At 41.5% G+C, this 17,022-nt stretch overlaps 1 protein-coding gene across 2 annotated transcripts in view; it reads left to right on the forward strand.

Moving 5' to 3' along the window:
• EPN3 (epsin 3) overlaps positions 1-12,136 on the forward strand; it is a 131,972-nt gene extending 119,836 nt beyond the window's left edge. For both annotated transcript variants that reach the window (XM_073684086.1, XM_073684085.1), the window contains exons 6-10: positions 2,799-2,931; positions 7,232-7,411; positions 9,252-9,350; positions 9,485-9,697; positions 11,681-12,136. In XM_073684086.1, coding sequence (XP_073540187.1) covers positions 2,799-2,931; positions 7,232-7,411; positions 9,252-9,350; positions 9,485-9,697; positions 11,681-12,036 — 981 coding nt within the window. In that variant the 3' untranslated portion in view covers positions 12,037-12,136. The remainder of the gene's footprint in view (positions 1-2,798; positions 2,932-7,231; positions 7,412-9,251; positions 9,351-9,484; positions 9,698-11,680) is intronic.
• The last annotated feature ends 4,886 nt before the right edge of the window (positions 12,137-17,022 follow it).

Raw genomic sequence — 17,022 nt, forward strand, 5'->3', positions numbered from 1 at the left:
AGAGCTTTACTGCTGCTCGCTCTCCCTTGATATACAGGTACTGGCATATGACTAGTCTGATTTGTTCTCAATCCAGTAATGACCATGATATTTCTGACTAATGGAAAGATTTACAGCCAAATACCTAATCCCTGCCGTGTACTGCGGTGACCTTATTAAACAGAAAGAATCTGACTCTTAAAAATTGTAAAAGGATAACAACATAGTTTGTGACTATTTCAGGTCAATTTTCTGTACAAAGTGGGATGTTATGGGAATATTGGTTAACTTCATGTAAACTTATGACGGATATGTTTTTTATTATTAACATCAAAAGGACTTTATTTGCAAGATTTCATCTGTCGTGAGGTTTATCCAGATAGAATAATTCTATTCAACTCATGGCTTTCCATCTGTAGCTAAGCTAAAAAAGGCAGCCTGATGGAGTATTCTGCGAGTTGTAGTTTTGCAAAATTAACTTTGTTCTAACTTTAGTTATCAATTATTATTTTTTTTTTATTCTGTGAAACAGTTAAAAAGGATGTTGCACCAAGCAAACCAGCTTGCTGATGGTTGGTTTCAGGACAATGGTATACTGTCCTGAATGGGCTGATGATTTTTGTGGCTTGGCAACACACCACTACCCATACAGGTCTTCTCATAGCATATGTATAACCAATACCCATCATAATTATTAACATACTAGATGGTGGCCCGATTCTAACGCATCGGGTATTCTAGAATAGGTATGCGGCCGACCGGGCGCAATCAGCAGAGCGGTATTTAAATTTGGCGCCAAAATCGCTGATTGGTCGAGGCCGGCAACCGCGACCAATTAACAAAGCGGTGTTAAAATTTGGCGGCTATATCGCAGATTGGTCACGGCCGGCGGTCGCGACTAATCAGCAGAGCGGGGTTTAAATTTGGCGGCAATAATGCTGATTGTTTGCGGCCGGCGGTCGCGACCAATCAGCAGAGCGTTATTTAAATTTGGCGCCAATAATGGTGATTGGTCACGGCCGCGACTAATCAGCGGAGCGGTGTTTAAATTTGTCGCCAATAATGCTGGTTATTCGTGACCTGTAACCGCGACCAATGAGCAGAGTGGTGTTTAAATATGGCGCCAATATCGCTGATTGGTCGTGGCCGGCCACCATGACCAATCAGCGAAGCGGTGCTTAAATTTGGCGCCAATATCGCTGATTGGTCATGGCCGGTGGTTGCGACTAATCAGCAGAGCGAAGTTTAAATTTGGCGCCAATACTGCTGATTGGTCGCGGCCGGCGACCGCGACCAATCAGCCGAGCGGTGTTTAAATTTGGCGCCAATTCTGCAGATTGGTTGCGACCGGCCACTGCGACCAATCAGCAGAGCGGCGTTTAAATTTGCTGCCCATCTCGCTGATAGGTCGCGGTCGGCCACCGCGACCAATCAGCGTCGTATTAGTGTGGGCCCGGGAGCGGCGCTGCTTGTGCGGCTCCGTATTAGCGAGTACCGGGGAGCGGCGCTGCCTGTGCGGCTCCTTCTGCTGTGAGAAGCCCGGAGATGAGCGGCTACTCACAACAGAAGCATCTCGACCGGTGGCGCCGCTCCCCGGTCCTCCGTTCACACTTGCTGTTGGGAGATCAGCGGGCCAAGCCGCTGATCTTCCGACGTTAGCCGCATGGAGGTCAGCGGCGCCGGTCGGGGTAGTTGTGCTGCTAGCGCCGCTCATCTCCCCGCTGCATCGCCGCTGACCTCCGTCCGGCAGATGAGCCGCTAACGGCCGCCATCTTTTTTCAGAAATCCCGCGGCGCTGATTGGCCGCTGCCGGACCAATGAGCGACGCGGGATTTCCTGGACAGACAGACAGACAGACAGAAAGACAGACAGAAAGACAGACAGACAGACAGACAGACGGGATAAGACGATTATATATATAGATAAATTGCCTATTAAACGAGTTACTTTTCACTGCAACCTTCTGAGTGACAAGTTTTGTCTACTATGCTACTTATGGGTTGGAACACTACTTGGGCACCTCTTCACCCTCCAGGAGTGCCATATAGTCCTCAAGGTGTAGTAAAGCTAAAGTCATAATAGGATCCTTCAATAGTCTGATTATTTTCAGCTTACAGAGAGCAACAGAATTATAAATATGATGCGTATGATAAAAAAAATAGCAAAAGCGAAAATATAATAATTTGGTATAACAAAAAAAATTCTAGACAACATAGCCAATTGAATTGAAAAGTGGAACACACCTTAGAAATCATGTTGCTTTGTATCACAATATTGGAAATTATTTTTAAAATCCTGTTTGCCAAAAACATTTATTTTTTAAGAATACTATAACAGCAAGAATATCACAAATTCTGGATGTGAATGTAGCTGGTTTCAACAATTTAATGCCTATTTTAATACATTTCCAACAAAACTCCATTTTGCTTTATCATTCTTAAAGGAGAAACCTTCATTGTTGCAAGTCCAACAGAAAATTTGTTGGTATAGCCATGTCTATCGATAGCAAACACTGAAATTCCTATTTTCATCAGTTTACTGTCTTCATGCCCACTTAATCCTTTTTCCTGCCCCCACTCTGACTCACCAGTACGTGAATACTGACTGGTAAAGTGCGTCGCTAAAAAATCCTCATCACAATTTCTGTATTCTCCCCCATATTTGTTTTTGTTCAGCCATTGCAAGAAGACCATTGTGTTCTTGCCTGCAGCACAAAGATCTCCATAATCGGTAATTGAAGAAGCTTTAAAGTTGCTGGGAAGCAATATTTGATTTCCCAGTCTCATTTAATTAATTTACTCAATTATATTTTCTTCCAGACACACCTATATGATCTTATCGATGTTTTTGGGCCTCCACAACCTCCATCTTCAACTATCTGGGACTCCCAAGTTGCTAGATCTGATTCATCAATGAACATAAACTCTTTTTTTCCAGCCTGGGGAACAACGAGTAAGTGACTACGTACAAAACAAGATTGGGACTTATTCTACATTGTTACATGATGGTATCTCTTAGAAATAATTGTAGCTTAATTCTTAATAAGAGATATCCAGCTGTCTTCTTCTGATCAGCAGCAGAAAAGGTGATTCAGCTTTTCTTTGAATTAGTTATGTTACAGGATATCTTTTGTGGGAACTCTAGGAAGTAAATATTCTGGCATTACCGTTCTATTAAGTCTTACAGTATATTCACCCAAAATTTGTAGGGACAGAAATAACAAAAGCATCTTGAAGAAGACCCGTGTTTGTTGCCATATCAGGACACTCAACAGTGGTGAATATTTCTTTTATCAGATAGCTTTTCATTGAACATTTAATAAAAAGTTCCATTTACATAAACAGCTGTGAGCAAGGCAAGAGTGGCATTCCAACAGAATAATACCTTTAAACCATTGCATTCCCAAGTATGTAATTGTGTCCATCATTAGTCAAATAAATAATATGGAAAAAGGCAGGATACAGACCACATATGTTCAGGGACCCAGTTCAGATAAACAATTAATAGATAGCCACAGTAGGTATCTGCCCCTATAGGCATTTTCAAATCACACAAAATAGTATCCTTGATCATGTTTAGGTCAAGGGGGCTAAATTTGTGCTATCTAGCCAAGGTTCCCAGATATCTTCAAGTTTTTGGTAAGTCCCTCTTTTTTGGTATACATACTTTTCAAGACATATAGTATTATTCATATAGGCTATAATTTCCCGGACAGAATGGGACTCCAGTTTCCTCCAGTAGGTGGCTATATTTTTCTGAGTTTGATACAGTATTCGTGAGATAGCTAGTCGGTGGCTCTTCTTTACTGGATTTTCAACTGTATAGTCAAGAATGCAGACTTTGGGATCTGACACTTAACAATGGAATTAATAAGATTCAGCATCTCCCTCCAGAATAGTCTAAGACGAGGACAGTTCCACAATAAATTAATTAGATCTGCATTAGGCACATCACATTTCCAGCATTGCGAGTCTGTTTTAAGACCCATTTTAAACAGTATGAGAGGTGTCCTATATACTCTATATATTAAAAATAAATGTGAAAGTCTTTGTCTCGCTAACTGAAACCCTTGTAATTTCTTACTTTATTTCATCCCATATGTCTTCTCTCAAGGTGCCCACATCATTTTGCCATTTCTCTTTTAGGGGTGACGCGCCCCCTGGGCCGTGGGGTACTCGGTAGCCGGGCCAGTCGTTGCTAGGGGAGATGTCACAGTGGCGGTGACCCGGTCCATGACCCAGGGCGGTCAATAAAAGGGGATATTGAGAAAAGGGGAATTAAAGTTTTATATATATAACATTTGTGACGCCACCTGTGGTATGCGGCAAAAGGGAGCCGCCGCTGCGGAGCAGGTCCTCTGGAGCTGATGTTAGTGCAGCAGAGTTGGTTCAGCTCTCCACAGTCAGAGCTTAGCTCCAGGGCAGGAAATGGTGATGTTATAGATGTTGCTGTGCAGTGTAGTGCAGGGGATGATGGCGCATTAATAATTCGCAGAGACAGTGGGATGCAGGCTTCAGGGTTTTACTCACGATTTCTAGACTCCAAGTTACCAGGGCCAGGGTAACTTCCCACGTCGTCCTGTGCTTACTCAGGGAGGGGTTCAGCGAACCCGCAGGTACCTCCGGAGTACATACCCCCTTCTGTGTGTTCTTTCTGGCCATCTCCCTGCACCTCTCACCCAGTGTCCCAAACCAGTGACCGCGGACCTTGTCGGGCGACGTCTTCTCTGTCCCCTGGGTCCTCTATGGCCACCTTTTCGGTGAGTTAGATGTGGCTTTTGGCTGCAGCACCTGAAATGCTGCACCGTCCGGTTACCTAGTTGAACGTTGCAATTCTCACTAGTTAGGGGCCGGTCCCCTCTGCGGCCTGATCCCTCCACCGCCTGGTAGATTCGGGCGTACGGGTGGCCTCCAGCACTGCCCGTACTCCTGGGATCCTTTCTGCTTTACTGGAGCCTTCCTTCCTGCTCCTCTTCTCTCTTTTCTTTCCTGGGCCTCTCTCACTAGACCCTCCTCCTGAGCAGAGCTCCTGCTGAGCTCCTGCTCCACACACTCTCTTCCTCTCACTGAACTCATCAGACTAACCACCTCTCACAAGATGGCTTCCCCTTTTTATATCCTCCTTCTCAAGTGCTCCCCTTATCTGCTTCCTCCACCCACACCCACTATATGGTTCCCCCTACTTTGGTTCCCCCCACTCCAGCCAGGGACAGGACTCAGCAGAGGAGCAGTGCATCTTGCCCCTCCTGCTGGTCTGGAGTAGTGTAGTGTTGGATGCAGGTGTTAGGGTCCTGGACAGTACTCCTTCCTTACCTGAGAGTGAATCTGGGTGAGATGCAGTACCTCTGTGGCGACTGAACCAGCAGGGGTGCCACAGGGGCAGAGCTCCTTTCTGAGCCTAGCTTCAAGGAGACATTTGTAGTGCCGTGATATAGCTCCTTTCATATCACCTCAAGTAACTGCCACATCTACAAATGAGGCATTTGCCGTTAGTGTCAGTGGACAGGAACTGGTTTCCACCATACATGCATGCCTCAATTGCAAGTATTGAAAGAACCTATTGTTCGGGAGGTCAAATTCCTGTTTAAGAATTTCAAAAGATTTAAAATGTCCTTCTGCATATAGCTGTGAAATTTTGTTGATGCCCTTATTTTCCCACAGTTCAAATCCTGTTAGTTTAGCTAATTCTGGGTATTTTACGTTTTCCCAGATTATAGAGTAGTTAGTATTAATGAGTAGGGACTTGGTGCTGAGCACTTAACTAGACGTTTCAATTTTCATAAAACCTGAAAATGCCCAACTTATTGTCTCCAGGCCCGTTTTCCATTGCCTAAGTTAAGTTCAATATGTGTCACCACAGAAACAAACAGCCTTACTAACTCCAGGTCAGATTACCAATGCACATGAAGGAGACCACCATGATAAAGAAGGGTGCAGCACAGGTGCAAAATGCTGATGGAGCAACCACTCACAAACCTACCAATTCATGCACACAGATGGGGCTTGCATAGGGTGCCAGTCACACAGGTACGTGTGAAGCACAGGGTCTAGCTTACATCTAAATTGATGACGCCCATATTATTAGATCCGGTGGGCTACCCAGCACTATATAAGTGCACCCCACAAAACAGACACCCTTATTCACCCAACCAACACTATCTATGAACTGTCACTATAACAATTTTAATGTCCACTGAATCTTGTCCTTTCCGCCTAAAATATGTTGTGTGTCAGTAGGGGGTAAAGACCTAAGGCAGACCACAGCAGTAAAAGCTCTGCCAGAAGACCAAGCAGCAATAGCCAATGAACAACAGAGCTCCAGTCAGACTCTTGACGCAGGGAGTCTTGTACTGTCTCTTGTACGAAGGAGGATGGAGATCCTGAAGTTGGTGTCGGTCAGGCAGTAGCTTAAGTTCTATGATTTATTTATATTGGTACCTCTCTGCCCCTTCTCTAAGCTACTTTGCTCCACAAGACGACATGCCACCTACTCTGCCCTATCCTTAGAGACACTTAGAAGTTGTACCTCTAACTTTCCACCCAGAGTCTCTACCATTTGTTTTTCACCCCTACATCCTCCACTCACAAAGCCCCTTTTACCGTGCCTCTGGTTCCCTGCCTCCTCTTGAAGTTTTTGCTTACTTGTGTCCCCGCCCTATGCTCTCAGTGCCACTTCTTTCTTGTCCTGCCAATCAGTGAGAGTCTAGGTCCTTAGGCTCCCCTATCACGCAATAATCTACCTTGTAGAGCTCTGCTCGGCCCATACAGAGGTCTATGCATACACTCATACAAGAGCTCAGAGCTCAAAGTTCCTGTTTGCTGGGCAGAGCGCTACAGAGCAGATTTTTGAACAACTGGTGTTTGCCTCAGTACACAGACCCCCATGGATCTACAAGACAAGCTAGTTTGGGTAAAGATGTTAAAAAAGACTTCTGTTGACATAACACAATAGCTTCAAGAAGTTCTACAATTTATGGCCACACTCTCAGTATTTGGTGAGTATTTTACATCAGTATTTGTAAGCCAAAACCAGGTGAGGAACAATCAGAGAAAAAGTATAATAGAAACACGTGCACCAACTTGGCATTTTTGACCCACTCCTGGTTTTGGCTTACATATACTGATGTGAAATACTGTCCAAATGCTGATAGTGTGACAGTAGCCTTAGAGTGAAGTTCTCATCCCACCCTACATGCATGATCAGAGAAGCTTTGCAGCGATAGTTTATGCCTTTATTTGTATTCTTATTTCAGATCAGAATTCGAGTGTAGTCACCTCTCCATTACCCTGGGATACTGTTTCTCAAAATCCTCAGTTAAAAGAAGATAACACAAGTCAAAGTATAATTTTTGGCTCTGATGAACCGACAGGTTGGCAAGAGCCACAAATTCTAAAGAGCCCCCCATCTGATCCTTGGGGAGCTAGCAAAAACAGTGAGTATGAGGACTGTGCGTTCCCTATCTTTCACTTTATATGTTTCTTAGCAGAGTTTCATTGACAACTTTTATTATATTTTCCATACGCCTTTTATAAATGTATGCTTTTAAATGACATTGATGCTGGAAACTGTTTAGTACATAGAGGTGAAATCATTTTATATTTTTAGCAAATAATTTGAATTCAATCAGACTTTAGTTTTAGTTCAAAGTAACCAGTTACAATATCTCTAAAGGAACACTTGATCTAAACATGAAACACATAACTAAAAAATTGACAATTGTCAAAGATAGCTGATAATGAAGTACATAAAAAGGATAGGTTAGAGGTTCCAATGACAATCTCAATTAAAATTCTAAGTTAGTTAAGTGTATCCTACTAGGGCCATTAATTATTACACTCTTGGCTCCCAAATGCAAATTTTAGCTGGTTTCTCTTTTATTATGATCAGAAATTGAGGAAGGGGGGTAGGGAGGGTTGTGCAGCTGAAAAGAACAGAGAGCCGCAGTGTTTGACCTCATTTACACCTCAGTATTACTGGAAATTTTCATTCATTTGTTTTTTAAACCAAGATAAAAAATGGAAAAATGTTGCAAACATTGCCGCACTGCATTAATAGTGCACTTTGGTGCTTCTAACTGTATTGTTTTGTGTTACTATTCGATATAATGTGACCCAGCCAACCTATTCGCTATAGTGCAACCCAGTTGGTAACTGCTACGTTGTAAAAGTTTTCATTAGATTTTTCTCTGTTTTGAAACATGCTAAAAATATTGACCAAATATTGACCAAATACTGAAGTGGCTAAATTTTATTAAGATTCTAAACTAGCCCCCATAATCTTTTCCTCACATGTTCATCACATGTTGGGTGCTAAAAAGCTGTGCCCATACCATACATGGGATGTGCCGATTGTGTTTCACAAATAGTGCCCACCTGTAACTTCTCCCACAATTTAGATGATCTGGATAATATTATCCAGAGTTTCCTCATTAGCATTCGAGGGTGCTGATGGGTTGTCATAACAGCCAAGGGTAGAATGAAGTAGCCCGTATCTGACATCTTTGGAATCCTTTTAACCCTACTATCAAATAACAGACCCTTAAAGTTATTCAAGCCAGACTACAGCTTTAAAATTAATTACTACTCTTGGATCTTCTTCAATTCTAGATTCTGCTGCCCACAATGCTCCAATACTAGTAGGCCAGCATCAGGACATTGGATGTTGACCCCCAATGGTAGTTCTAAATCAGACAGCTTTGGATGCTTTGGAGGAGACACTGACATTCTCCAGTGCATGGTTGAAAGCTGGTCTTCAGGGTCTGAACACATGGCATCCCCTGTTCAGATTTATACCACGGTTAACCAATTATGCCCTCTCTGTTTTGACAAGGGGAACGATAATATCCAAAAGTTAATATATGAATAATTCAGAGGGAATAACAGAGGAAAGTCGAGTTTTGAGAAGAGGTGCTCCCGGATTTTTATTGCACGTTAGATGCAAGTGTTTGCTTAAACAGGCATGTCAGGAGGGATGACAGGACCCTTTTTTAAATCACCTCAGCATCGTAATTTTACTAAATATTAAAATATGCCATGTTCCTTAAAGCAAGTTAACTTACATAGGCATCATCAGATTCTTCTTATACATGTCACAACTGTTGTGACCCCCATTGATATCTGAAATAAAGTGACCACGATGCTCAAAAAAGCATAGTCATCCTTTAACTTTTAATTACATATTATTAGAACAATATACCAAACTGTGAGTGCCTTATACATTCTTACAAAGCTTTTGAGCTTATTTTAATTATTTTGTTATATTCATTTATTTAGGTCCAGAGGATGCCATCTATGATATATTTTCAGCACCTCCTTCAACTGCAGGCAAAGATGTCAAACCACCAGCTGTTCTAAAAGCAGAAAACTCTTTTGGTAAGATGTTCGGTTCCAGCTGTACACTGTATATATTATGTCACATTATGCTTTAAGTTGTAACAGTGTCAAAGGGCTATAGTGCAACAGTATGTAAACTATATTCTATAAATTACTATATTTTTGTATTACAGACATGGACCTCTTTGGAGATGTTGTGCCTACTTCAAAGCCATCTGTAGACAGTACTGATCTGGAGGCTGAAGAACCTGTCCTAGATACCAATGTCAATCCTCGCAGTAATACTCCAGAATTGTTTTTGGAACCTGCTGCCCGTTCACTAGTAAACCTCGATAGCCTTGTATCTTATGGTGATACTGTCAAAAACAAAAACCCCTTCTTTTCCGGTGAGTAGGTACAATGCTCGATGTCTAAATATTAGGGTTTAGAAGGAAAGAAAAATATTCTTCTTAATACCAATTCTATACACCTCAACAAGTAGATTGTAACACCAAGAAGGAAAAGTCATGGAATTGTGAAAATCACAGGATCGATAGACATGTTTAATGAGATACATATGGTGAAAAACTGGAAACAAAATTTTCAAAACATCTCGATTTATTCAGTATTAAGTATGAGTGCCATGCACAGAAATCCTTGCTCTTATGCACCTTGGCTGCTATCAACGAGGTTATTAACGGTTGTCTCAGGAATGTTCTGCTACTTGGGCATGCAAATCAACAAGATCTGCTGCTAGCAGCTCTCTTTGCAATTGATGCCCCAGATGTGCTGAATGGGAGACAAGTCCAGAGACACTGCAGGCCATGGTAGCATGTTTAGGCCACGTTTAGGCTGCTCACAGTAGCACGAGCAACATATGGCTGGCATTTTCATGTTAAAAAATGGCTTTGGGACACTTTGGAGAAATGGTTGTACCACTGGTTACATAACTAGATCAATGTAACACGAGCTGTTAGTGTATCTGGAATGAAGACTAGAATGGTAGGGGTACTGTACATTATGCAACCCCACACAATAATCCTGGGAGTAGATCCTGTGAGACATTCTCTCGTGTAGGCTTCTTCATGGCGTTGCCCATGTGGTCTCCAGACCAATCTTCATTTATCATTGCAAATGAGCAGTACTCATCACTGAAGAGGATAGACGTTGATTCCATTCTCCATTGTCATCTTTCTCTTCACCATGATAGCCTTTGAAAGTGGTGGCATGAGGACAATGGAGTACCTGTAGCTGGATGCTTACCTCATAGCCCAATGTCATGCAAACGCTTTCTGATGGTTCGTGTAGACACTGATTGACACCTAAGGCTTCATATGAGATGTCCAATTTCATTTGCAGTGCAGGACGGATCAATCGTGGAACCAGTGGTTTGGCCATTTCTCCAAAGTGCCCTAGATTCTATTTTCAACACAAGAATGTGAGGTCACATGTTGCTCATGCTATCATGATCAGCCTGCATGGCCTAAACACGCTACCATGGCTTGTAGCGAGTCCCATCAAGGACATCTGGGATGTCATTGGTCAGCAAATGCAAAGAGAACTTCAGCAGTGGATCTTGATGATTTCTGTGCCCAAGTGCATTAAGGATAACACAACATTACTCAAACATCATCAATAACCTCATTGATAGCATGCCAAGGTGCCAAGGTTTGTAAGTGCGTGTGTTTCTGCACGTGCCGCTCCTATTGAATACTGAATAAATTGAGAGGTTCAGAAAATTTTGTTTCCATTTTTTCATCATTTGCATATTAGTAACGTGTCTATCGATTTTGTGATTTCCATAATTTCACAACTTTTCCTTTTTGTCGCAGTTTCAATGTTGAGAAATGTGTATTACAAAAATAATATATGCTGTATACAAATTATACAAAGGCTACTCTCACTACAATGGTTATATATCATACAGTATATCAATGGGAAATCCCCTACATTAAATATTTAGCAACATTTCCAAGTATTCTGTTTAACAATTTCTTCCATGTTTTTCTGACAGTTTGTTATCAAAAGCCATCACGGCTGATCTGCAGATGAACTGTGCATTGCCATTTACTTTCTTAGTAAAATGTGTAGTCCCAGCACTTAGTCTTATGAGCTTACATGCTCAGATGTAGGTCAAATAAAAAGGGCAAAATGCCTTACTGTATTTCTGTGTATGATCCAATTATATATTGATGTGCACAGACAGAAAGTGTAGCTCAAAGTTATAGCCATGTGGATTAGGCTGAACGTCCATCATTAGAGATTACAGAGAGGGATGTATTTGGGAAATCCAGAACCTAAAATTGCTACCACAGTTTTATTTTCTTGCAGAAGACCATATTAGAATACTACTTTTGCGCTAACAGATTTATTTTGAAATTTTCCTGTAGGTTTGAAAGAACCATCACCCACCAACCCTTTTCAGTTTGGAGACCAAAAACCTTCTCTCAACCAAATCCGAGCTTCTTCTCCTATGCCAACTACAGGACCGCAAATGCAAATTCAGAATATCAGTCTTTTACCAACTAACTCAATGGATACTGGAATTAACAATTTAAGGACCATTTCTCCGGTGCCATCCACCATACCAGTTCCCATGCAGTTTCAAGCTTTCCCCAGCATTTACCCTTCACTGAATTTCCCATACGCTCCAGTAGTACCATTGAATCAACTGCCTGCTGCTTCACCCCAACCAATACTGCCTAACCCCAACCCTGCACACACTTCAAATAACCCCTTTCTCTGATGGTGTGGGGTCCACTTTCTTATTTGTAGATGAAAGCTGCATTTATTTTAGTACATACACTACGACTTCTTGTTACCGGGATAAAAGCAATGTAATCGTTCTGTATTATTACGGCTTACAAATCATAAAACAATATATTTTCAATAGAAAGAAATGCTGGTTGGTGTGAGTTTAATTATTTTTGAAAATTATGAAGTCGTTATGTGGTATATAGGTTTTTAATGAGTGATAATTATGAATCTGGGTCACCGCTAAGTAGAAGGAATCATTTAGAACTATGAGATTTAGGGTAACAACTCTTGCTTGTCAAATTGCTATTATTACCGAGTTTATTAACATAATTGCTGAATCACAGCAACAATCATTCTTTGGACTGAGGCTATGTAACAAAAGTTTTCTTTTAGATGGCAAAGTTTGAAAACTTTATTTCATTTTGCAACACTCAATAAGCTTGTCTTATTATTTTTCTACTCATAAAATTCATGTCTTCTCAAAACATTATTTTTCTATACACCGTATTGGGGCATTTTTTGCCAGGGGTCCTTTGCTTGAGTTCCTCTGTTACTCAGATGACAGCTCCATATAATACATGGTTGGCCATTCATTTTAATTGCCAACATGTAATACTACATTTCTCCTTCGGTGACAAGAAAAATATAGATGCTACATATGTGGTTTTTATATCTGAACCACAATAATCAGCTGGACCTATGGGCAATCTACAAAGTGAAATGGGATTGGAATAGTGAAACTAACCCTATCATTTACTTTGCTTTTCTTTTACCTGTTACTATCGATAGTAACAAATTGACAACAGTAATAAAACCTGATGTATTTTTGTATATAATTTTTTTGGGCAGTCCACTGACAAGCATTGGTCATTTTGGCATCACTATGACTCGAAAGCAATGATGTACCATGTATTTCCTTTTTTCACAAAGCAAGTGAACAGGTGAATCATTTGACATTTTCCTTATAATTTCCACATTGAATAACTTTGTCAATTTCATTGCATTACTCATTTTGTAGCAATCCTGACTTGCAACCTGTATTGTAGCCCAGACTTTAGTCACAAGGCTTTAGAACTGTAATTTCTCAGAAAATGCCTTGCTCGTTCAGTGTTGGTTTTGATGACTCTCCTTCTGGAATATGATGTTCTCAGACACTTTTTTATTTGATGTAGTGAAAACTAGCTTCCCCACTGCATTATAAGAGCTAAGCTGCGGAGGGAGTTTATTAAGAAACTAAACGACTGTAAATGATGATCAGTATAAGTAATGTAAAATATTTACGAGCTTACTAGACTATAAAGATTTAGTATTGAGGAGTAGAAGTGCCGCTGCTTCTTCACTGGTTCTTCCTGCCCAGCAATTCTCCATGCCACCACTATGCAGGGATGAGGCTACACTGCAGTTATATGCTCAGAGTGTTACCAGGAGTGCCAGGAGACATTATTGCAGGAAGGGTCCAGGATGGGGGACATTATTACACTGGTGGCAAAAACGTATCTCTTTATAGGATCTAGATCGCTACAAGGGCCCACATGTGACCAACATGCAGGTCTAATTTTACATTGGGGCCCATCGGACTGCAATTACGCTACCAAACAATAGGATATGTAGCAGTAGGTCCAGGACAGTGGCAAGTGCACATAATCTAAGATTTTCCTGCTGGATCCAGGACATTTTGAACTTATGCTTAAGTCACAACAAGTAAGAAGATTTAATGGTAAACAAAGCTGACAAAGATCCATTGCATTTACTGGACATTGTGCTACACATTTAACCACCCATCTGCCATTAGGTCCATACATCACTTTGTCAGTCTTTGATAATTCATTTTTTTAAAAAGTCATTGTACAGTGAAACCTTTTTGAGATTGTAAGAGGGTGGAAAATTTGAAATCTTCCCAGTTGTTGATGCCATGATGTGCTGTAAGATGGGGGCCAACTCAAAATCCACTATTCATAGTTTTTTGAAAAAATTACCAACCATGGAATGGACAAGGCAACTGTTAGGTGGATTCATAACGGGCTTAGTGATCAGACCCAAACAGTCATCATAAATGGTTGCACATCCAGTTGGAAAAATGTCTCAAGTGGGGTACCACAAGCCTCTGTCCTGGGCCCTATGTTGTTCAACATCTTTATTAATGATTTAGATTAAGGAATTGAGGGTAAACTAATTAGCTTTGCTGATGACACAAAGCTAGGAGGGATAGCTAATACTGGAAAAGAGAGAGAGAGGATTAAAAAGATCTAAACAAACTGGAACCATGGACAGCAACTAACAGAATGGTTTTTAACAAGTAGAAATGCAAAATCCTACATCTGGGCAAGAAAATGAAAAAAGCATATACATAATGGGAGGAATAGGGCTAAGCAACAGCACATGTGAAAAAGACATAGGTATGCTAATAGATCATAGACTGAACATGAGTCAACAGTGTGATGCAGCGGCAAAAAAGGCAAACACAAATGTGGGTTGCATTAACAGAAGCATACAGTCTAGATCACGTGAAGTAATTATCCCCCTCTACTCCTCTTTGGTCAGACATCTGGAATATTGTGTCCAGTTCTGAGCACCACATCTTAATAAAGACATGAAGAAACTGGAGAAAATTCAGAGACGAACGACCAAAATGGTGACCGGTCTGCAAACAATATCCTATGAGGAACGGTTAGAGGATTTGGGAATGTTTAGCTTGCAAAAGAGACTAGAAGCAACGGGATGAAACTGAATTGGAGAAGATACAGATTAGATATTAGAAAAAACTTTTTGGCAGTGAGGGTGATTAACGAATGGAACAGAGAGGTGGTGAGTTCTCCTTCAATGGAAGTCTTCAAGCAGAGGCTGAATCAAGTAGAAAATTACTGCACTTCCTGTGGGGGTTGGTGCACAAGTAGGGTCCCAAACCACATAATATGTAGAATAAAACTTGGCACTCAAAGATATTGCAATTTCTTGATCAATTTAATGATGATAAGTATGTACAGAGAAACAAACATTTCAGTCCAAAAGGACCTTCATCAGTGTACCTGTAGATATAGGCTGTATGGAGATAAATCTCAGTGAAGTAGTCAAACAGTCCGTCAGGAGGGAGTTTAGAAATAAAGAGATGTCTGCATAAGGAACGGGGTGTCCACCGCTGGTTCAGAGGCATTCTTCACTGAGATATTTATTATATTTATCTCCATACAGCCTATATCTGCAGGTACACTGATGAAGGTCCTTTTGGACTGAAACGTTTGTTTCTCTGTACATACTTATCATCATTAAACTGATCTAGAAATTGCAATATCTTTGAGTGCCAGGTTTTCTTCTACAATTCAAACAAGCTGGACAGACATCTGTCTGAGATGGTTTAGTGAATCCTGCATTGAGCAGGGGGTTGGACCAGATGACCCAGGAGGTCCCCTCCAACTCTAACATTCTATGATTCTATGATATTTCATCTACTCTGGGCCTGATTCATGCCTCGAAAATGTTATATTGCACCCATGTTGGTAAAAGAAGAGGTAATGTGAAAGACGTAGTGAGAGTCTGCGACGAGTCAATAGTCTGAGCTAGACAAGGGATGAGCTAGACAAGTGATGAACAGTGTGTATCACAGAGACAGTGAGAGCTGACATTGCCAAGTCGGCTGAAGAGTTAGGGAGAGTGAAAGTTCTTCACTGTATCTTCAGATAGGAGAGATGGAGAAATGCCTGAGATGTGAACCAGTATGAATTTGAAACAACGGTCCTGAAAACAATATTAGTCTCTGTGACCGCTGCATAGAACCAGCGGTTGGCAGAAAATGAACATCTTCTATTTGAAGCCAGGCCTCAGTCGGGTAGGAGACAGTAACAAGGCCGAGAGAAGTTATTGGTTGGCTGTTGGGGATGCCTTGATAGAACCATAGGTTTGTGGGCCTAAGTCTGACAGAGAGTACAGAGACAGCTGCTACCATATATGAGAAAACTGAGCCTCACTGAGACTGGTGTAAGGCTGTGACAATCAGAGAGGCCGGGTGCAGGCTTTGGTGTTCTGGATTTCATTATTTGATGGAGGAAGGTATGTTAAATGTTGTTATTTCTCATGTTCAAGTTCTTTTGAAAGACCTGTAAATAAAATTCAAAATGTTTTTAAGATTTTGTGTCAGCAAATGTCTTCTAGGTGATCCTGCTTGCTCTTGGGCCAGTAAGACATGCTTGGAATTGCATCCTGCTCCATATTTGAACCTTTACATCTTGGCGTAATTGGCAGTTTAAGACACAAGATGCTTGGACACCAAAGCAAAAACATTGTCAAAGACCTTGGAGGCGAAAGATGGTTTTGAACTGAAGACTTTGTAGAACACCAGCTGCTGGACCTACAGTCTCGAGAGATTTGAACCTGACCCCTCCACACCCTGCCTGAAAGTTCAGCCAAAGGAAGACAGGACAGGAGCTGTTGGTTTAACAAATGGTGGAACGAGAGTTAGTGCAATGCTCACTGAGAGACACATATCCTGGGTCCACAAAACCAGACAATCCAGCAGGAAAAAGAGGCTGGAAAAGTGATCTGGTTCCAACAGAAAGAGGGCATCAGTGTAGTGGAAGCTGCCCTGGATAGAACTGTTTATCCACTGACGATCTTTAGAACAAGCTGGTCTGTGTGAAGTAATATTCTTCACAGACAACATCAAGTTTAGGAGAATAGCAAGCCCATGCAGAGTATGGACCATAGTAGAGGAGAATGGCACTTGTGATGTCAGCTGCCAACAACCTCCCAGTACTCTGAGGAGATGGAAATATAATTCTGTGTCCAAGAGAAGATGGTGCTAGTTCTAGTTTAAAGATTAGCCAGTGTTGTACTGAACGGGCCTGTCTGTGGGTCTGTTATTTATGTTCGCAGGCGGATTAGCTTCTCTCCACTGGTAGTCCGTTACAGGTCTGCTGAAATAAAATGGGCATTCCTTGGACAAGCAGCATCATTTCGCTCCTGTTACGGAAGCCAGCAGAGA

This window comes from Phyllobates terribilis, unplaced genomic scaffold (assembly GCF_046119375.1).
Source record: "Phyllobates terribilis strain yellow unplaced genomic scaffold, ASM4611937v1 Scaffold_5__5_contigs__length_657084704, whole genome shotgun sequence".
Taxonomy (NCBI): Eukaryota; Metazoa; Chordata; class Amphibia; order Anura; family Dendrobatidae; genus Phyllobates; species Phyllobates terribilis.